A 17,247-nucleotide genomic window follows, 5' to 3' on the forward strand; every position below is an offset into this window, starting at 1 on the left:
TGATCCATTTTGGACCGCTTGTTAGAGCCCTGAACGGATCTCACAAACGGAAAGCCAAAACGCGAGTGTGAAAGTAGACTAAGGTTGTAATGTTTCCTCTGCCTCCCTCTTGCTCTCTTCCCATGTGCCTTCAGTTTGTGTCCCCTCCTCATGCAAGAAACCTGCTGCCGCAGGCTGTGACCTGGTGTGTGCAGGCGCGTGTATTGCTGGGGATGCTGTCAGCGACATCTATGTAAGTATTATCAGCAATGCAGTCAGCCATCACTCACATGTATTGTAGTTCCCATTCCATTATTGTTCCCTGCATTTATTAATCCCACAGCCAAAACTACCGAGGTCCTTCCATTACATCTCCTAATTAGGGCTCCCAGTATATAACTCTATGGACTGGATGCGTTACCCTATTATCCCAAACGCTTAGACAGGTGTGTCCTGTCCTGGTCTCTAATGCTCCTCTCCCTCAAGTCCTCTATACTTGACATCACTGTACGTCTCCTGGTTTGGGAACCTTGGATGAATTTTATTCCTTGCCTCTCCTGTGCTGAACCTTGGCTACAGCTTTGGGCCTCATCATTATGCTTATGCCATCTTAAGTAATTATTTCAACCTTCCGTTGGTGGGGAAATATTTTACTACATAAAAAATAAAAATAAACAAAGTTACCTGATTTCAACTGAAGCACCCCTAGGCATCCATATGCTTCCTGAAGTCTCTCATATTGCCCTTTAATTGCTTCCTTTTCATCAGGTGCTGAAAAAAATAAATAAATAGAGAGAGAATGTTACAAATGATTGTTAGAAAAGCAAACTATCCTTATGTCATTAGAGTTCTGGTGGGAGTTCTCCGACAGCCGTATGCCAGGAGTCACATGCATTGCTTGATCAGTCTATGCACTGATAATACTCAAATAGTTCTTTTGTTAGAGTTTTAGGTTGTCCATTTTTGGATTAAGCTGGGAAAGTGGATTCAACGGTCACCACCAGTGCCAGAGTACCATACACAGACAAGTGATTACTGGTATCTGCAGAGTAAAGGGTCAGATAAGTAACTGTGCTTACCCGCCTAATCACTACATGTTGTACCTGTTGAATACTCACCTGCTCCCCAGTCAGGTGAATCTACTCTTAATAAAGTTTTATCAATAACTCCGCACCTGGTGGGACCTGTCAAGGGAAGCACAGTTATTGTGCATTCACATCACCCTTTAGCTTTCTGTTCTTCTGATCCGTCAGAAGAAGAGAGAGAGATGGATAATAAAAAAATTAAAAATAAAAAAAGAGAAGAAAAAACAAACAGAATCCAGTAAAAAAAAAAAAAAAAAAACAGATCCTGCTGCATCAGTTATGCATAGGATTGCAACCGATCCGTTTTTTTTTTTGTTTTTTTTTTAGAGACTCCAGTAAAAAGCTGATTCTGTTGCATCAGTTGTCATCCATTTCAGCCATTTCCGTCCGAGATCCATTTTTTTTTTTTTAGACGGAAACAAACATACTGTATGCAGGACTCCCCCCCCCCCCCCCCCCCGTCTAAAAAAACGGATCTAAGAAATGGCTCAAATGGATGGCAACTGATGCAACAGGATTCGTCTTTTACAGGATCCTGTTTTTTTTATTCCTCTCTCTCTCGCCTTCTGACGGATCAGAATAACGGAAAGCAAAACGGTCATGTGAACAAGCCCTTAGGCTGTGTTCACACTTGAGTTCCATTCTTCTGATCAAATCAGAATAAAAACAAATGAAATAAAAACCTGATCTGCTTTATTCTGAGCATCAGTTCTGTTAGGTTTCAATTATTTTTACAGGGGAAAAAGTACAGCAGGCAGCACTTTTTCTTCCATCAAAAAGAATGAAAGTCTGACAGAACCGACAAAAACTGATGCAAACTGAGCACAACTACTGCTCAATGAACAAATGGGGACTAAGTAATTTGATTATTCTGATTGATCAGAAAAACAGAAAGCTCAAATGAAGTCTGAACATAGTCTTACCTCCTCAACAATGCTAGTTTACGGCTCTGTGGGTCCACTGCTGTCTTCACTGTGCTTCAGACCCCAAAGGTAAATGTTCGCTGATTCACCCAATGACTGGCTGCAGAGGTGACGCGCCCCAAATCGGTACATCACTGCTGGGTCACTGGGGGACATGTTACTGCTGCATCCAGTCATTGGCACATAACCCCAACCATTGCAGAAGTTTACATGTAGGGATCAAAAAGCACTGAAGAAAGCAGTGAGCCTTAACAGAGCATCGGAGGGCAAGTAAATATGCTTCCTTCAACAGGTCCCGCTGAGTGGGGATGATCTAAAATACTATATGAACATGGACGACTCCGTTTAAGTTACACTGCAAGGTACAAGATGAAAGATCATTCATCGTCATGAATTATGTGTCGCGTTCAAAGAGAAAGTCTAACTCCAAAGATGGCTATAATGAAGAATGTTCAGGAGCAAACTGTCAGCCTGAACTGGAATGGAATGGTGTCTGGATCGTGGTATCAGCAAACACGTTTTTGAATGTTTTCAGCAATCTTACCATTTGTACATGTAATTTGCCTCTGATCTCATTGTGATATTTTCCCTTTCTAAAGTTTCACCAAGTAGATTCTAAAAAGGTTTTTACAGTTTTTAATTGCATATTCTTCTACCGTACCCTGATCATGGAGCACAGTAGCTTCCAAACAGGACATGAAATCATCGTAACACCAGCCAAACATGCATTGCTTAATATTTATCACACTGGAAATTAAACACAAGTCACAAACTGAAGTATCACAGCGACCATACAGTAAAAAGTTTTATATGGGCAGTAAACACATAGACAAAGTGATCCTTTAATTAGTTTTCCCTTACATGAATATTTAACTGTTGAGGTTTTCCAGAACTCTACCATTGACTGCCCACTCTTATAGGGCATCAATATCCAATCGTCGGGGGAGCGACTCCCGTTACCCCCACCCATCAGCTGTTTTCAGAAGCTGCTGTGCAGGAACACCACAGACTCCAATTAAATACTGATGACCTTTCCTAAGAATAGGTCATTAATATTAAAATATTGGAAAAATCCTTTAAGATTTGAATATTCATGTAATGTGCATAATAAAAAATATTTTAAAGGATCACTTGTTAAATGTTTATTGCCTACTCCTACTTGGATGAAGATAGAAAGACCTAGCAAGAGGGAAAGACTAACCATAAGAAGATAGCACTTTAGAGTGAGTTCAGGATACAGAGGCTCAGACAAGAAGGGGAGGTGTTGCGATTCTTCCTTTATAATGTGTGTAATGTGAATGCATGTGGTTCAGGGACTACACAGGCAGCCAGGTGACTCAATACTTCTATATAGTGAAACTGACCTCTTGGAATGTCCGGGGGCTTAATAGTAAGATAAAACGATCTTTGGTATTTATCTAAAGAGTTATAACCCAGGTATTCTTTTTTTTTTCAGGAAACCCACCTACGTGGTCAAGAAGCGTCAGCAATTAAACACCCATGGAGAGGTGATGCCTTTCATGCGGTTTACACCAATTACAGCCAGGGAAGTGGGGCGGATTGGTTTAATAAGTCTTTACCGTTTCAATTAACTGCAGTACATATAGATCCGACTGGGAAATATACAGCCCTTTCTCATTGTCAGGATCTATGTACCTCCTCCTTTTGATAAGGAGATCTTGGAGGCTGTGATGGCCCGGGTAGCGTCGTTTCCCCCCTCTCCCCTTTTAATATTAGGCAATTTCCATACCACTTCAGACAAACCCTAGATCATTTACATCCCTCCCCTAGGCATAATCCAGTGAAATTGCACTGGACTCGAGCTCATAACCTAAGCGAGATCTGGAGATGGCTACACCCTGATGTCAGCCATTTTTCGTGTCACTCAGCCTCTACTAATTCTCTATCCTGTTTAAATCTGGCCTTTGCTAACCAGACCTGTTTTTTTTTTTTTTTTACAAATAATGGCCACGGAATATCTTCCCTGGGGAATTTCTGAGCATTCACCCCAAGAAATTATTCTCACCAATAATCTCAATTTCTGAAACCTACCGCACACTTATGCGGAACAGTTTGGTGTCGGTTCCTTACAATTAGAATTTGGGGAATCACCAAACGAGTTATCCCTAATAAGCCAGTCTTATTGTTTTATGGACTGCTTAGTTCCCAACAACTTTCTCACCTGAGTCTTTTAGGAAATGGAAGCATGACATTCCCGCCTTGGAGTCACATCATGACAACGAAAAGGGGATGGCTTCTACCTGGAAGTCTGCAGTGATTAGTGTGCGTGATCAATTGATTCAGGCTAAATGGCTACGCAGAGTCTAATTGACCCCTGAGCGCCTGAAATGCATGCATAAATTTGCTCATGAGCGTACGTAATCAGGGACTGTCCAGTTATTGCAGACTTTTGGGCAGAGATTCATGCTTTTTTGAATGCACGGTTAGATTTGCTGGCTGTGCTCTCTCCTGAAATCAGCTTGTTAGGTTTAGTTAATGATCTCATCCCCATAAAAACTGACAGAATATTATATAGGCTTATGATGTTTTACGATGAGAAATCTATTATGTTAAACTGGAAATTCCCTAAACTACCTATGGTTGCCTCATGATTTTTTCTTTTTCAATTTGGTTGCTCCTGACCCATTTTGAAACGGTGAAAACAAAGCGCTCTGGTCTTACATCCTGTATGTTGCACTTCCTGTTGCTGTATCCAACCAAACCCATAATGCACTTCTCCTTTCTCTGGCACAGCTCCAGCTCCGCCCTGCTAGTTTATAGCTCCTCCCACCCAGGTACATACATAGACACTCCCATATCACTGCCCCTGTTGCTGCTTTGACACACCCATGGACATATCACAGGAAGGAAGAAAAAGCTCCATGGTCATGGGACCACAGCCCAGAATAGAAGATAGGAGCAATAAAAGGTAAAAGAAATAAATTACAAAATTACAGCTACCTTCATAAATGATTATTTAAAAGGATGTTGATGAAAACCTCCTTTAATACAATTTCTATGAAAAAAAGGAATCGAATTACTGTCATGGTCCCACATTGGCGGCCACAGGTGTGCATGGCTTTGCAGAGTGCTGCCAACTGTGCCATGTGACAATACCCTAAGGCCTCTTTCACACGAGCGTGACGGATTAGGTCCGGATGCGTTCAGTGAAACTCGCACCATTTTGCAATCAAGTTCAGTCAGTTTGGTCTGCGATTGCGTTCAGTTTTTTCCGCGCGGGTGCAATGCGTTTTGATGCGTTTTTCACGCGCGTGATAAAAAACGGAAGGTTTACAAACAACATCTCTTAGCAACCATCAGTGAAAAACGCATCGCACCTGCAGTTGTTTGCGGATGCAATGCGTTTTTCACGCACCCCCATTCACCTCTATGGAGCCAGGGCTGCGTGAAAAACGCAGAATATAGAACATGCTGCGATTTTCACACAACGCAGAACTGATGGGTCAGGATTTAGTGCGGGTGCTATGCGTTCACGTCACGCATTGCACCCGCGCGGGAAAACTCGCTCGTGTGAAAGGGGCCTAATGGAATAACACACTACAACCGCCAAGCACACAGTAACCTTGGTTATGAAATCATTTTTCCAGATAAGTTCTCAGCTGTTTATATTAAAATTTTCATAAATCCTTTCTTTCCTTACATGATTTTCATTTTTAAGCTGCATCACAATATCTGGCTTTATTTTTTTTAAAAACTGCACATCTGCTTACATATTTTAGCAGTCTTTAACCTAAAATCAGATTTTAGTCTTATTACAATCAGTAAAAGGATAATAGAGTTAGCAAAATGACAAAAGACCACAGGTTGCTCAAAACAGGCAAACAAATCACCATAAAAAAGTATCGAAAAAGGTTTGTATCCCACAGACAATCCCTTACAAAAAGCCGTACTAATAGCCATAGGCCCAAATCTTGGAATGCAGCGGCACTCTATTTTGGCTTAAAGAGGGGGACCCTAAGGAGACCTCCCTTATGAAGTTTATATCCCCTAATCTGGACATATATTATATGGAAAGGGCTTATTTCATGGGACAACCCCTTTAAAAACAAAGGCCAAAAAGGCAAAGCATGGTGGACTAAAAAATCCTGCCACCTTACATACTGTACGGATTCTGTATATGCATTTGTTTCCTAGAAATAATTTATGGAAGTCACTCTATGCATTTTAGTTCCTGTCCTGGCTCTTTAACTTGACCTTTGTTTGGACTTTAAGCATGGCAAACTGCCTCATTTGACTTTTTCACTCAAGTAAGCAAAGGAGGCAATATCTACAATCACAATACCTAAAAAAATTACCTTTTTTAACCCCTTAAGGACCTCCGCCGTATATGTACGGTGGAGGTCCGGTCCCTAAACATGGCGCCCCGTTCGCATGTGCAGTGGGCTCCATAGCTGCCGAGTTTCTGCCATTTTAAATAAGGCTGATCGCATACATCTTACCTTTCCGATGCCGTGGTCAAATGTGACCACGGCATCTGATTAGACTGGAAGCGGCATTCGCGCGCTTCCGCTCCGATAACAGTTTCACCGATCTCAGTAGGGGAACACTGTTACATTGCTGAAATAGCCTGAAGCCTGATATTTCAGGAATATACCAATACAGGAGAGCAGAGACACCGGGAAAGCTGGCAAGGGACTAATCAGAGTGGTCCCTTGCTGCCAAGCACTCCGATTGGTTATTCTCTGCAGACTAACCAATCGGAGCGCTTCATTAAGAAAAATGCTGGTTTCAGGCTGTGATCTCCACGCTCGAGATCACAGCCTGAAATCAGGCATGACTGTTACCGTGCCCCAGATAAATGTAAGTGCCCCCCACATGCAGGCTGTGATGGCAGCGGCTCAAAAAACGTACAGCTGACACACTACTGCCGTTTAACTTCATAGATACCGCAGCCAGCAGCCGCCCGTGGCATCCATGGGGTTGAGGGGGAGGGAGCGCCCTCTCTCTTGTATCGGGCCGCCACTGCTGCGATGGCAGCGGCCTGATGGTTAAAAAAGTGATTTTATTGCTGAAAAAGTTGTAAAACAAATTTGGTATCGATCATAACTGTATCCACCAATGGAATAAAATAATCATATAATATTTACCACAAGTGGAACCCCATAAAAAATAAAAATAATAAACACTGACAGAATTGCCATTTTTGCCCACTTCACCTCCACAAAAAATATAACAAGTGATCAAAAAGGACATATGAAATGTCAATGATACCAATAAAAATTACAGCTACATTGGTGAAAAAATACAAATGTTATGGGGCCTAAACTAATTTCAGCAAATTACATGTTAGAAAATCCCAATGCTGCTTCTACCCTTCTGAATGCGGTGTTGCCATATTCAGGAAAAAATGCATAATAAATTTTAGGGTGCATTTTCTCCTGTTACCCCTAATGCAACTTTATATTGGAAATAAAATTTAATTTCACATTTTCACAGGCATGTTTCTAAATTCAAATACGAAAAAAAAATGGTGTCTCACTCACTGCTCCACTTCTGGAAAGGTGCACTGCCCCACAGCACTCCCAAGTGCTGATGTAATAAGAATAAAGAGAGGATTGGATGTCACTCAATATCAGGCAAACATATGTTCAAGCTAGATTATTATTTACTATAAAAGTTTATTTTGATACAAACACATCATATATACATGTTACATTAAAAAATCTCTCTTACACTAAAAGTCAATTGTACTAAAAAAACTGTTCACCGTAGTTTTGGATGAAATGTCCTGGAATATGTGGCCCAGAAAGTCAAGTCAGAATTGGAGTGTATATCGCAATAAAATCCATTCAATAATATTTGGCATCAGGATCATATATTTGAATATGTTGTGCGCAAAAGCAAGTCAATCGTGCTCTATTAATATGGTACTTTACCACTCCTGCGTCTGTTATTGTCTGTCTGCTTGCACGGTGTGACTGTGGCGTATGTCTCTGCTGTTATCTGCAAGGACCTGTGAGTATGATTCTCCCGCTCCTGGGTGTATGCTACAGCGATGTAGCGCTATTCACCGTTGTGACCTGCTAGGACCTGTGTGGCGTCCCACGTGGTTCACTGCAAGGTCACGTGACCTAACTTCAGGCGGGGATTCAAAACCTCTTTCGGCGTGGTTTACTTCGGAGCTACCATTATTCAAAATGTGGAAATATGCAGATGTGAGTGCTTGTCTTGGTGGTCCCTCACTGTTATTACCAGACGCGTTTTGGGGTAAAGCAACCCCTTCTTCAGTGGTTTCTAAATTCTATGAAACGCTTGTTAGGTCAAAGCATTCACTTCATCACTAGATTTATTCCTTGAGGGGGGTAGTTTGCAAAATGGGGTCACGTTTTGGGGTTTTCTTTATACGGGTACCTCAGGGGCTCTTCAAATGTGACATGGCACCTGAAAACCATTCCAGCAAAATCTGTCCTCCGTTAACAATATGGCGCTCCTTTCCCTCTGCACCCTGCTGTGTGCCCATAAAGCAGTTTACGATCACATATGGGGGGGGGGGTTCTGTAAATTGCAGAATTAGGGTAATAAATATTGAGGTTTCTTTGGCTGTTAAACCTTGCTGTGTTACAGGAAAATTTGATTTAAATGGATAAATCTGCCCAAAAAAAATGAAATTTTAAAATTTCCCCTCCATTTTTCTTTAATTCTTGTGGAACACCTAAAGGGTTAATAAAGTTTGTAAAATCAGTTTTGAATATCTTAATGGGTGTAATTTCTAAAATGTGGTCATTTATGGGTTCATACTGTGCAAGCCCCACAAAGTGACTGAAAACTGAAATGGTCTTCATAATGAAATGGTCCTAAAAAAAAAAAAAAAAAAAAGAAGGGTTTTGGAAATTTTCTTTAAAATTTCAAAATGTGCTTCTAGACTTGCAAGTCCTCTAACTTCCTAAAAAAATAAAAGGACATTTGCAAAATGATGCCAGCATAAAGTAGACATATGGGGAATGTAAAGTGATAACTATTTTATGAAGTATCACTATCCCTCTTAAAAGCAAAGAAATTCTAATTTAGAAATGAGCGAATTTTTCAAAAATGTCTGCACATTTTGGATTTTTTTTATGCATACAAAAACGTATCAACTTAAATTCACCACTAACATGAAGTATGATGTGTCACGAGAAAACAATCTCAGAATGGCTTGGATAAGTAAAAGCGTTCCAAAGTTATTACCACATGTCAGATTTGAAAAATGGAGCTCCGGCATTTGGTCCAAACTGGCTGTCACTTGAAAGGGGTTAAAAGGGTTGGAGAAAGTTAATACAAGGCACTTACTAATGTATTGTGATTGTCAATATTGCCTCCTTTGCTGCCTTGACTCATTTTTCTATCACATTATACATTGCTCATATCCAGCCGTTATGACCACTCTGCAATCCAGCAGTGGTGGCCGTGCTTAAACACTGTAGGAAAAAAGTGCTGGCCGGCGCTTTTTCCTATATTGTACAAACACCGCCACCACTGCTGGATTACAGGGTTGCTGTAACCAATACAAGAGAAAGGGCATTTAATATCTTCACAATTTAGGATGACAATGAGATAATAGGTAACGACCATGCCAGGCGGCGGTGATCGGAACTATACATGACGTACCGATATGTCATGGGTCCTTAAGGACTCTGGATCCATGCCGTACCGGTATGTCATGGGTCCCTAAGGGGTAAAGGCTATGCACACCTTGGGGGTAAAAAATTTTTTTTCATGGTTGCATTTTACTCACTTTGGGCTAAAAAAAAATGTTTTCAATTAGTCTTTATTAAAAATATTCAGCCGTTCTGTCACAAAGGGTCAACTGTTTAGCTGCATGAATGGTACTTTCACTTTGTGCCAGTCATCTAATAAACCTTATCTCTAATGCTACTTTCACACTCGCGTTTTGTGTGGATCAGTCATGGATCTGCACAGACTGATCCGTTCAGATAATACAACCATCTGCATCCGTTCAGAACGGATCCGTTTGTACTATCTTTAAAGGGAACCTGTCACCAGGATTTTGGGTATAGAACTGAGGACATGGGTTGCTAGATGGCCGCTAGCACATCCGCAATACCCAGTCCCCATAGCTCTGTGTGCTTTTATTGTGTAAAATAAACGATTTGATACATATGCAAATTAACATAAAAGAGTCAGATCTTACTTGTGTGACCAGAGAAGAGTCATATTTTCAGGCTCCGACTCATCTCAGGTTAATTTGCATATGTATTAAATCGGTTTTTATACACAATAAAAGTACACAGAGCTATGGGGACTGGGTATTGCGGATGTGCTAGCGGCCATCTAGCAACCCATGTCCTCAGCTCTATACCCAAAATCCTGGTGACAGGTTCCCTTTAACATAGCCAAGACGGATCCGTCTTGAACACCATTGCAAGTCAATGGAGGACGGATCCGTTTTCTATTGTGCCAGATTGTGTCATAGAAAACGGATCCGTCCCCATTGACTTACATTGTGTGATCCGTTTGGCTCAGTTTCGTCAGACGGACACCAAAATGCTGCAAGCAGCGTTTTGTTGTCTGCCTCCAGAGCGGAATGGAGACGGAACAGAGGCAAACTGATGCATTCTGAGCGGATCCTTTTCCATTCAGAATGCATTAGTGCAAAACTGATTCGTTTTGGACCGCTTGTGAGAGCCCTGAACGGATCTCACAAACGGAAAGCCAAAACGCCAGTGTGAAAGTAGCCTAAATTACTAAGAGGTCATAAACACTTATTTAAGGCTACTTTCACACTTGCGGCAGAGTGATCCGGTAAGCAGTTCCGTCGCCGGAACTGCCTGCCGGATCCGGTAAAACGTATGCCAACTGATAGCATTTGTAAGACTGATCAGGATCCTGATCAGTCTTAAAAATGCCTGATCAGTCAGAAAAATGCATTGAAATGCCGGATCAGTCTTTCCGATGTCATCCGGCAAAACGGACCCGCCATTTTTTTTTTCCACCTTTTTTTTGGTCTGCGCATGTGCAGACGATAAGGACAGTTCCGGCATTCAGGCAAGTCTTTAGTTTCTTTGGCCGGAGATAAAAAAAAGTAGCATGCTGTGGTTTTATCTTTTGCCTGATCAGTCAAAAAGACTGAACTTAAGGCTACTTTCACACTAGCGTTGTTTTAATCCGGCGTTCAATTCCGACACCGGAACTGCCCGCCGGATCCGGAAAAACGTGTGAAAACGGATTACATTTGAATCCTGATCAGGATTTTGATCACAATGAAAAAATGCATTGGAAAAAACGGATCCGCCATTTATGGACTTTAACTTTTTTTTCACATTTTTCGGGTTTAACATGCAAAAGCCGGATCCGTTTTGACTGAACACACAGTGCCAGATCCGGCGTTAATGCAAGTCAATGGGAAAAAGGCCTGATCCGGCGTTCAGTCAAAGTGTTCAGGCTTTTTGGCCGGAGGTAAAAATACTGCATGCTACGTTTTTCTGAAAAGCCTGATCAGTCAAAAAGACTGAACTGAAGACATCCTGATGCATCCTGAAGGACTGACTCTCCATTCAGAATGCATGGGGATAAAACTGATCAGTTCTTTTCCGGATTTGAGCCCCTAGGACGGAACTCAGCGCCGGAAAAGAAAAACGCTAGTGTGAAAGTACCCTAAAAATTCTAATGCATCCTGAACGGAATGCTCTCCATTCAGAATGCATGGGGATATAACTGATCAGTTCTTTTCCGACATTGAGCCCTTTTGCCGGAACTCAGTGCCAGAAAAGAAAAATGTTAGTGTGAAAGTACCCTAAGCCACATTCTTATAAGTAAGAGACCATTGAGCTAGAATTACTGGCTCCTTGTCTCTGATCTCTGACCTTTTAAACAGTCAGCTGAGCTGCCCAACAGAACAGAGTGAAAACAGGCAACATGCTACTAGAAAATCTCAGTGCAGTAACTGAGAAAAGGGCTCAAAATCTTTAATAAAGACCAATTGGAAAAAAAAAAAAAAAAAAATGAGTACAATGCAATCATTTTAAAAACTGCCCCCAAAAGGTGTACATAACCTTTAATGTTATCATACCTCGACATATACCCTGCTGCAGAAATAAAAAAAAAAACGGTGGACCAAGTTAGTTGTGTAATCATTGACCAAGCACCTCTAGTTTTTTAAAGTATTCTTTTTTACTTTTTTCTGTAGTATATTTACAAGTTTACGCAACTGTTATTTTAAACCACCAGTGAATGATCAAGCATTTGAAAAAAATTAAAATGTACCAAGGATCACTACAAGAGACTTCACAAAGCAATAACTTCGGCTCATCGGAGCCAATACATTCTAATACTGTACTGAGCTCCTGTTCCGTACAGTATTAGAACAAAGTTTTATGCGAATCAACTTCAGATGTTTCATCCGAAATAGATGATTCGCTCATCCCTAATCACTACTGAAATTTTATACACCAATCCACACAAAAACTCTTTGCCGTTAGGCAATGTCACTGCTGTTTAACAAAGGTCCACGAGAGAGCCGTGATTTATGCAGCAAGGTCTAGTTAAATGTAACTTTCACTACAAGAAGCATTTTCAATTGGTTACAGTTTTTGAATTTTGTAGAGCTATCAAAGCACATCTTTCAGCAGGATCGACCCTATTAAACCAGAATTAATGCTTTGTGGAACTGAACTTGCTAATTAAAAGCAAACCTTTCTTTAGAGCATCCATTGTGCTGTTACTCAGAAATCATTGTTTTAATTTATATGGAAATAATGGCTTAAAGTGTAACTGTACTTTCCAAAAACGTTTGCTATATCATAGTAACAAACGGTTTTGATTGGTAGCGACCCGATTTCTAAGACCCCTGCAGAAAGTCTACGAGTGCATCTCCAGTAGTGAAGATAGAGTGCCCTGTGTTAGCATTTTTGTCACACAGTTATAGTATATTACGGTCCCTATATACCAGCTTCCCCTGCCTCCCTGAATTGCCAGTAGTGAGTGATTACCGCTCGCTCAGGCGTCTCTCCCGGTTAATTACACAGTGTACCAGGAGTACATGAGAAGAGCTAGTGACAGCGCTGGCCACACTGATCAGTGAACAAGAACTAAGGGGGTCGTTTATTATTAGATATACGCCAATTTTTTTTGTATATTGCAGATTCAGTTGCAAAGACAATTTGCTGCAGAATCTGTGACTTTTCCCCCCACTCATGCCAGGTCTAAAAAAGGGGACATGGTGTGGGTGAGGAAGGGTGCAAGCCAGCCGACCAATCTCATTCATCATTTTCTAAGCCTGTTCTAGGTGTAGAAAATTATCTAAATCTACACCATCAATGGAGCTGGTGTAGATTTAAGCCAGTGGTGGATGCGCCTAAGTTATGCAGAGGGCGGACACGTCTACATAACTTAGGCGAATCATGCACCAGTTCAAGGGGTAATTAGACCAGAGTCTAAAATGCCGGTCTTAATAAATGACCACATAAGTGTGTAAATATACATGTTCGTCTACTGTCCCCAGACTGTGATGAGGCAGCAAATGCAGACACCCAGCAGCTCCCATCCCGGCCAGACTTCCTGGCTAGAGCAGCACTGTGCCGTTAGGAAGACAGATGTCCCTTAGCCACGCTTTCTGAAAAGATTGCTGCTAAGGGACATGTAAGCCCAAGTTTTCTACCATCAATAAAAGTATTTTTATTAAATAATATACAGTCAGGTCCATAAATATTGGGACATCGACACAATTCTAACATTTTTGGCATGAAATGGAACAAACAAGATGTGCTTTAACTGCAGACTGTCAGCTTTAATTTGAGGGTATTTACATCCAAATCAGGTGAACGGTGTAGGAATTACAACAGTTTGCATATGTGCCTCCCACTTGTTAAGGGGCCAAAAGTAATGGGACAGAATAATAATCCTAAATCAAATTTCACTTTTTAATACTTGGTTGCAAATCCTTTGCAGTCAATTACAGCCTTTAGTCTGGAACGCATAGACATCACCAGACGCTGGGTTTCATCCCTGGTGATGCTCTGCCAGGCCTCTACTGCAACTGTCTTCAGTTCCTGCTTGTTCTTGGGGCATTTTCCCTTCAGTTTGGTCTTCAGCAAGTGAAATGCATGCTCAATCGGATTCAGGTCAGGTGATTGACTTGGCCGTTGCATAACATTCCACTTCTTTCCCTTAAACTCTCTTGTTGCTTTTGCAGTATGCTTTGGGTCATTGTCGATCTGCACTGTGAAGCGCCGTCCAATGAGTTCTGAAGCATTTGGCTGAATATGAGCAGATAATATTGCCCGAAACACTTCAGAATTCATCCTGCTGCTTTTGTCAGCAGTCACATCATCAATAAATACAAGAGAACCAGTTCCATTGGCAGCCATACATGCCCACGTCATGACACTACCATTTACCACGCTTCACTGATGAGGTGGTATGCTTAGGATCATGAGCAGTTCCTTTCCTTCTCCATACTCTTGTCTTCCCATCACTCTGGTACAAGTTGATCTTGGTCTCATCTGTCCATAGGATGTTGTTCCAGAACTGTGCCGGCTTTTTTAGATGTGGTTTGTCAAACTCTAATCTGGCCTTCCTGTTTTTGAGGCTCACCAATGGTTTACATCTTGTGGTGAACCATCTGTATTCACTCTAGTGAAGTCTTCTCTTGATTGTTGACTTTGACACAAATACACCTACCTCCTGGAGAGTGTTCTAGATCTGGCCAACTGTTGTGAATGGTGTTTTCTTCACCAGGGAAAGAATTCTTCGGTCATCCACCACAGTTGTTTTCCGTGGTCTTCCAGGTCTTTTGGTGTTGCTGAGCTCCCCGGTGAACTCCTTTTTAAGAATGTTCCAAACAGTTGTTTTGGCCACGCCTAATGTTTTTGCTATCTCTCTGATGGGTTTGTTTTGTTTTTAAGCCTAATGATGGCTTGCTTCACTGATAGTGACAGCTCTTTGGATCTCATATTGAGAGTTGACAGCAACAGATTCCAAATGCAAATAGCTCACTTGAAATGAACTCTGGACCTTTTATCTGCTCATTGTAATTGGGATAATGAAGGAATAACACACACCTGGCCATGGAACAGCTGAGAAGCCAATTGTCCCATTACTTTTGGTTCCTTAACAAGTGGGAGGCACATATGCAAACTGTTGTAATTCCTACACCGTTTACCTGATTTGGATGTAAATACCCTCAAATTAAAGCTGACAGTCTGCAGTTAAAGCACATCTTGTTCGTTTCATTTCAAATCCATTGTGGTGGTGTATAAAGCCAAAAAATTTTGAATTGTGTCGATGTCCAAATATTTATGGACCTGGCTGTAAGTGACTTGATAGCCATCTATGTATACACACTTAGGGCCCATTCACATGACAGTACATTTGTGTCTGCATCCATTTGCCAATTTTTCGGAAAGGATGCGGACACATTCATTTCAACGGGGCCACAAAAGATGCAGACAGCACATTGTGCGCTGTCCGCATCCGTACTTCCGTTTTAGACATAAATATAGACAGCACTCCAGTATTCTGTGTTATATATACAGTTGCAAGAAAAAGTATGTGAACCCCTTGAAATGATATGCATTTCTGCACAAATAGGTCATAAAATGTGATCTGATCATCTAAGTCACAATAGACAATCACAGTCTGCTTAAACTAATAACACACAAAGAATTAAATGTTACCATGTTTCGATTGAACACACCATGTAAACATTCACAGTGCAGGTGGAAAAAAGTATGTGAACCCTTGGATTTAATAACTGGTTGAACCTCCTTTGGCAGCAATAACTTCAACAAAACGTTTCCTGTAGTTGCAGATCAGACGTGCACAACGGTCAGGAGAAATTCTTGACCATTCCTTTTTACAGAACTGTTTCAGTTCAGCAATATTCTTGGGATGTCTGGTGTGAATCGCTTTCTTGAGGTCATGCCACAGCATCTCAAATTGGGTTGATGTCAGGACTCTGACTGGGCCAGTCCAGAAGGCGTATTTTCTTCTGTTTAAGCCATTCTGTTGTTGATTTACTTTTATGCTTTGGGTCGTTGTCCTGTTGCAACACCAATCTTCTGTTGAGCTTCAGCTGGTGGACAGATGGCATTAAGTTCTCCTGCAAAATGTCTTGATAAACTTGGGAAATCATTTTTCCTTCGATGATAGCAATCCGTCCAGGCCCTGACGCAGCAAAGCAGCCCCAAACCATGATGCCCCCACCTAGGGTTGTTGCGGGTATCGAAATTTCGATACCCAATCGATACTTTTGTCCCGGTATCGATACGATACCGGGATTTCCGTTTTTTCGATACTGGGCTGCGCTTCTGCGCAGTCTAGTATCTCTGAACATGAGCGCGCTGCTATCGGCGCGCTCATGTTCTCTCTCAGCAGCACGGGGAGAAGGAAGCTGTCCTCCCTCCCCCTGTGCTGCTGCCGCTGCCACCAATGAGAAGAGAGGGGCGGAGGAGGGGCGGCAATGAGAAGAGAGGGGCGGAGGAGGGGCGGCAATGAGAAGAGAGGGGCGGAGGAGGGGCGGCAATGAGAAGAGAGGGGCGGAGGAGGGGCGGGCGCACTGCGCCCCCAATGATAGGATTACTATCGGAGCGATGGGAGGAGACATCAGCTTCACTAGTGGGCGTTCCTTTTCCCTGCGCTGCGATTGGACAGCGCTACAGCCAGGGAGAAGGAACGCCCACTAGTGAAGCTGATGTCTCCTCCCATCGCTCCGATAGTAATCAGCAGCATGTGGAGCAGGAGAGGAGACAGTAATGGGGCACTGCGGGCGAACGGAGCGGCGCCCAGGACTAATGGTGAGTGCTGAGACATCGCTGGGCGCCGCTCTATGTGGCCTAATAGTGAAAGTCTGGACTCATATACAGTAGTCAGTCTTTAACACATACAGGAGGCGGGTGCCGGCAGCAGAATCGCATTGCCGGCACCCTGCCCCTGACAGGGAGCTGCGATCAGCGGCAGTTAACTGCCGCTGATCTGCTAGTACCCGCCTCCTGTATAAAGGGGTAAAATCATTGGTGGTGCAGTGTGCCCCCCCCCCTCAATCCCCCCATCCCATTAAAATCATTGGTGGCACAGTGCGCCGGCCCCTCTCAACCCTCCAGTATTAAAATCATTGGTGGCAGTGGCCACAGGGACCTCTCCACTCCCCCTCATTGGTGGTGCAGTGGCAGCTTCTGATCGGAGCCCCAGCTGTGTAAGCCTGGGGCTCCGATCGGTTACCATGGCAGCCAGGAAGCCCTGGTTGCCATGGTAACATCCCTGATGCTGTGTGCACAAAGCACAGAGCAGCAGGGACAGTGTGG

General features: G+C 42.4%; 1 protein-coding gene across 2 annotated transcripts in view; it reads right to left on the reverse strand.

The window, feature by feature from the left end:
- The window catches only part of SYNJ2 (synaptojanin 2), a 287,057-nt gene that overhangs the window by 234,249 nt on the left and 35,561 nt on the right, over window positions 1–17,247 (reverse strand). For both annotated transcript variants that reach the window (XM_040429362.1, XM_040429360.1), the window contains exon 2: window positions 664–750. In XM_040429362.1, the coding sequence (XP_040285296.1) occupies window positions 664–750 (87 nt within the window). The remainder of the gene's footprint in view (window positions 1–663; window positions 751–17,247) is intronic.

Source organism: Bufo bufo, chromosome 4 (assembly GCF_905171765.1).
Source record: "Bufo bufo chromosome 4, aBufBuf1.1, whole genome shotgun sequence".
In the NCBI taxonomy this organism is placed as follows: Eukaryota; Metazoa; Chordata; class Amphibia; order Anura; family Bufonidae; genus Bufo; species Bufo bufo.